Consider the following 5399-nt stretch of genomic DNA (forward strand, 5'->3'; position numbering starts at 1 on the left):
GAGAGGAAGATGAGCAGGTATGTCTTCTAGGTAGACAGATACAGATATAAGTATAGAGAGATAGAGATAGTTGTGTAGATAGATATAGAAATAAGGGGATAGAGACAGAGAGAGATAGCGATGATAAGAGCCTGAGAGATGGAGAGAGATAGAGATAGAGAGCCTGAGGGAGATCCCATGTGGAGACAGACATAGAAAGAGAGGCAGAGACAGTGGGGGACGAGTGGCCCCGGGACAGTGTACACAGGACACCTGGCTGTGGGCGCTGTGGGCGGGAGAGCTGGGCAGAGCGTGCCCACTCTACAGAGCGTAGCTGTCATGGCACAGAGTACAGCACATCTATCTGAGTACGTAGCCTGGGGGACTTCCACATTTATATTTTCCTTCTTCTTCAAACCGTACTCCCGTCCTAGCATCAATTCGAAGACTGAAGAGCGTCCAGGACTGGCCCATCAGGGCTCACGGCTGGCCCAAGCAGGGTCCCAGAGCTAGGCCGTCGGAGGCCAGACTTGAACCCAAGTCCTCCCAACTCCAGGCCTGGAGCTCTGGCCGCGGAGCTACCCGGCTGTCCCGATAAATACATTTATTACTGACTGACTATTCTCTGCCCTAAAGGAGCTTGCGGCGGGGAGGGGGCTCCGGGGCGTCCGCGCCCCGAGGACGGCCCAGGAGACGGTGCTGTGTTCTTGGGAAACAGGGGAGGGAGGGGAGGGGTCAAGTGCCGGTCCGGCCCAGGGCCCTGGGGGAGAGGCCGGAGGCCGGAGGCGGGGAGCGGGTGGGCGGGCTCAGGAGGAGGCTTCTCCGCTGCAGGTTCTCCACGATGGGCCTGCTGTGGGCGCTGGCCATGAAGATGGCCGTGGAGGAGATCAACGACAATCCGGCGCTGCTCCCCGGCGTGTCGCTGGGCTACGACCTCTACGACACGTGCACGCTGCCCACGGTGACCATGAAGCCCAGCCTCCTGTTCATGTCGCAGACGGGCAGCCGCGACATCGGAGCGTACTGCAACTACACGCAGTACTGGCCCCGCGTGGTGGCCGTCATCGGCCCCCACTCCTCCGAGCTCGCTCTCATCACGGGCAAGCTCTTCGGCTTCTTCTTGATGCCCCAGGTACCAGCAGCCGGAGGGGGGGCCGGCCGCCCCCCCCTTCGGGCCCCTCCTCTGCCCTGCTAGAGCCCGCGTCAGCCTCCGCCCCCTACCGGCCGGCTCCACGCTGCGTCAGGCGCGATGAGAGCGTCCCTCTCCGACTTGGGGACGAAACGCAGGGTGCGAACCTCATTCGGGGGGCGCATCATGGAAACGCGCCCCTCCTCTCTTCCCCTCTCGGTCCGGCTCGCTAAGCTCCGGCCCTACTCAGCACATTTCTTTTCTTGTTTTTAAGCCCTCACCTTCCATCTTGGAATCCGTACCGTGTATTGGCTCCTAGGTGGAAGAGTGGTCAGGGTGGGCAGTGGGGGTCAAGTGACTTGCCCAGGGTCACACAGCTGGGAAGTGTCTGAGGCCGGATTTGAACCCAGGACCTCCCGTCTCTAGGCCTGACTCTTAATCCACTGAGCTACCCAGCTGCACCCCAATAATACATTCTTAAAATAAGCTAGTAAGGTTGAACCCTTAACTTATTATTATTATTATTATTATTATTATTATTATTATTATTATTATTATTATTAACTCTTACTCCCCATATTTTAGAATGAATAACGTGTTTTGGTTCCAAGGCAGAAGAGCAGGGCAGGCTAGGCAATGGGGGTGAGGTGACTTGTCCAGGATTACTGGAAGTATCTCGGAAGTGTCTGAGGCTAGATTTGAACCCAGGGCCTCCTGTCTCTGAGCCTGGCTCTCCATCCAGTAAATGTCCACATTCTCATTGTCCCCCATCCCTTCACAGAGGCTCCCACCCCCGTTGTTCCCCACAGCCCTCATCTCCCTCCTGAGAGCATCTTCCCTCCCAAGGGCCCCCCGATCGCCCCTGGCTTAGGGCACCTCCCCCCAGGCCTGGCCCAGCCTTTTGGAGAGTCCACTGTGTTCCAGGTTGGACTCTCAGCTCCTGCTGCCTGTTTCCCTCACACTTCCCCCAGGTCAGCTACGGGGCCAGCACCGACCGCTTGAGCAGCCGGTCCATCTTCCCCTCGTTCTTCAGGACCATCCCCAGCGACCGGGTGCAGCTCCAGGCCATCGTAGACCTGCTCAGCGTATTCAGCTGGAACTGGGTGGCGGCGGTGGGCAGCGACGACGAGTACGGCCGCCAGGGCCTCAGCATCTTCTCCAGCCTGGCCAACAACCGGAGCATCTGCATCGCCCACGAAGGCACCCTGCCGCTGCCCAGGGCCCAGAACTCCCGGGACCTGGGCAAGGTGGAGTCCATCCTGCGGCAGATCAACCAGAGCGCCGTGCAGGTGGTGGTCCTGTTCGCGTCGGAGGCCGCCGCCCGCATCCTCTTCCAATACTGCATCCAAACCAAGGTGACGCCCAAGGTGTGGGTGGCCAGCGAGGCCTGGCTGGTGTCCGAGCAGGTCACGCGACTGCCCGGCATCCAGGGGGTGGGCACCATCATGGGGTTCCTCCTGCGGGGCGCTCCGCTGCCCGAATTCAGCGCCTACGTGAGCCGGTGCCTGGCCCAGGCTGCGGACAAGACCTTCTGCGACAGCCTGGAGGAGGTTCTCCCCAACGCCGAGGACGACGTGGTCGGGCCGCAGTGCCCGCAGTGTGACGACATCAGCCACGAGAACGTCTCCTCTGGGCTGCAGCACCACCAGACCTTTGCCGTCTACGCCGCCGTCTACAGCGTGGCCCATGCTCTCCACCTCTCGCTAGGCTGCAGTGACTCCGGGTGTTCCTCCAGTAACCGCACGCGGCCCTGGGAGGTAAGCAAGGCTGGCCAGGGGCCGCCATCTAAGTGCCTGGCCCTCTGGTGGGAGATGGAGAGACAAAAAGGAAGGCGTTCCCAAGCAACTTATGCCCTTTTTTCTTTTTCTTTTTTTTTTTTTTTAACCTTACCTTCTGTCTTAGAAACAATACAAAGTATTCACTCCAAGGCAGTAGGGCTATAAGGGCTAGGCAATCGGGGTTAAATGACTTGCCCAGAGTCACACAGCCAGAAAGTATCTGAGATCAGATTTGAACCCAGACCTCCCATCTCAATCCAGGAAGCTGCCTAACTGCTCCAAGCAGCTTACCTTCTACTGGGAAAGACAACACGGATTTACAAAAGAAATACAAAGTCACTGGGAGGAGAAAGGGCCCTCGAAGCTGGGGGTGGGAGGAATCAGTCAAGACCATGCAGAAAGTGATGCTTCACCTGAGTTTTGAGGGAAAGGAAGGAATCTTAGAAGTGGAGGGGAGAGTCCTAGTTGTGTGGCCCTGGGCAAGTCACTTAACCCCATTTGCCTCCTAGCCCTTCTCCTTCTGTCTTAAAGTGGTTACTGGATGAGGAGGGAGGCATGAAGTTAATGAATTCTCCTTTGGACATTCTGAGTTTGATATGGGACATCCAGTTCAAAATGCCCAATAAACAGTTGGGGACGTGAGGCTAGAGGTCAGCAGAGAGACTAGGGCTGGATCTACACATCTGAGAATCATCTGCAGAGAGACGATCATTAAACTCACAGGAGACGATGAAGTCAGCGGATGAGAGAACTCTGGCAAGGTCATGCTTAGTGGGTAGGATACGAATGATGAACTTGCGGAGGAGACTGAGGAGCAACCAGAGAGGAAGGAGGAGGACCAAGAAAGAGCCTTCTCAGAAAAACCCAGATAGGAGGAAAGGGTGATGAAAAGAGTCAGAAACAGCAGGAGGGTCAAAGAGGAAAGACCTTCAGAACTAGAACTCAGAAGATCATTGGGTTGGCTGTTAGGAGATTCAATGGATTGATAGTCAGTCCTGGAGACAGGAGGTTCTGGGTTCAAATCTGGCTTCAGACACTTCCTAGCTGTGTGACCCTGGACAAGTCACTTAACCCTTATTGCCTAGCCCTTCCCACTCTTCTGCCTTGGAACCAATATCTAGTATTGATTCTAAGACAGAAGCTAAAGGTTTACCAAAAAAAGATCATTGGTAACTTTGGGAAGAGAAGTTTCCATTGGCTAATGAGCTTAGAAACAAGATGGCAAAAGATTAAGGGTCAAGTGGCAGGACAGGAAATGAAGGCGATGAGTATTGACAGTTTTTTCTATTAGCCTGGCTAAGAAAGGGAGATATGATGACGATGATGATGATGACGATGGTGGTATTCAACGGATTTGTGATCTCCCTGATGTGGTCGGCTGCAGCCCCTTCACAAGACTCCACGGCCAAAGAATTCATCTCCCAGTGGTCAGCCTCTTGGCTGGGATCCCATCTTGGGACGAGAGGCTGTCTATAGTCAGCCAGGCGAGTTCTTGGAAAATAGATGAGTCTTTTGTGGGTCCTGAATTCAAAGCCTTGTTGGGATGCTAAAAGGCACCAGGGTTGGCATTCTTCCAGTCAGGCTGAGGCTCTGAGGAGGCATCAGAGGAGTATCATAGGAACAGAGGTTTGAGCAGGGAGGAAGCCAAGAAGCCATCACGTCCCGTTCTCTCAGGCTTATAGAGGAGTCTCAGAGCTTAGTGGCTCACCCAAGTTCCCATAGCTGGCAGAACCTGGATATAGGACTAAGTCCTCTGGTTCTGAATCCATCAACCTTTCCACTGTAGAGTCACAGTCCTTGCTCTAATCCCTGTTCTCCTACTTACTATCTAAGAGGCTTTTGTGCTTCACCTCCCTCCGATGACTTCTGAGGGTCTCTTCCTCATCAACGAGCTCACTAACTTCCTTGGACCTCAGTTTCCTCTTCTGTAAAATGAGGGCGTTGAACCTGATGGCTGCTGAGATTCCTTCTAGCTCTAGATTTCAGGTCCATATAATGCTTCAAAGTGTGAATCATCTCATCAGATAATGTTTGGTTAATGATTTCTTCATTCATTCATTCATCAATAATGAGAGTGTTTGGCGCCCTCCTCTGTTCCCGATCTCCACCCCTGCCTTCTCCTCCATTCCTGATCCCCCAACTTCCTTCTTCCTCCTCGGCCCAGTCTGGCCTGGGCACTCTCACTGTTTTCTCATCCCTACAGCTTGTGAGCAAGATGTATAACCTGAGATTCCGCGCCCGCTCCCTCACCCTGCAGTTTGATAACAACGGGAATGTGGACATGACCTATGATCTGAAGCTGTGGGTCTGGCACAATAACATGGACCCAGAGCTCCTCACCGTAGGCTCCTTCCAAGGGGACCTGAAGCTCAACCGATCCCAGATCCGCTGGCACAACTCAGAGAATCAGGTGCCAGGAGCCTCAGGGCAGATGGAGAGAGGAAGAGAGGGAGGGAGGGAAGGAGGGAGGAAAGAAGGAAGGAAGGAAGGAAGGAAGGAAGGAAGGAAGGAAG

The 5399-nt window shown here is 54.7% G+C and overlaps 1 protein-coding gene across 1 annotated transcript; it reads left to right on the forward strand.

The window, feature by feature from the left end:
- Positions 1 to 814: 814 nt before the first annotated feature.
- On the forward strand, positions 815 to 5296 carry TAS1R3 (taste 1 receptor member 3; the record flags this gene model as incomplete). Its single annotated transcript, XM_044683330.1, has 3 exons — positions 815 to 1111; positions 2080 to 2865; positions 5090 to 5296. Coding segments are annotated over exons 1-3 (1284 nt in total), but the record flags the coding sequence as incomplete, so codon positions are not given.
- Positions 5297 to 5399: the final 103 nt, after the last annotated feature.

Source organism: Gracilinanus agilis, unplaced genomic scaffold, assembly GCF_016433145.1.
Source record: "Gracilinanus agilis isolate LMUSP501 unplaced genomic scaffold, AgileGrace unplaced_scaffold19089, whole genome shotgun sequence".
In the NCBI taxonomy this organism is placed as follows: domain Eukaryota; kingdom Metazoa; phylum Chordata; class Mammalia; order Didelphimorphia; family Didelphidae; genus Gracilinanus; species Gracilinanus agilis.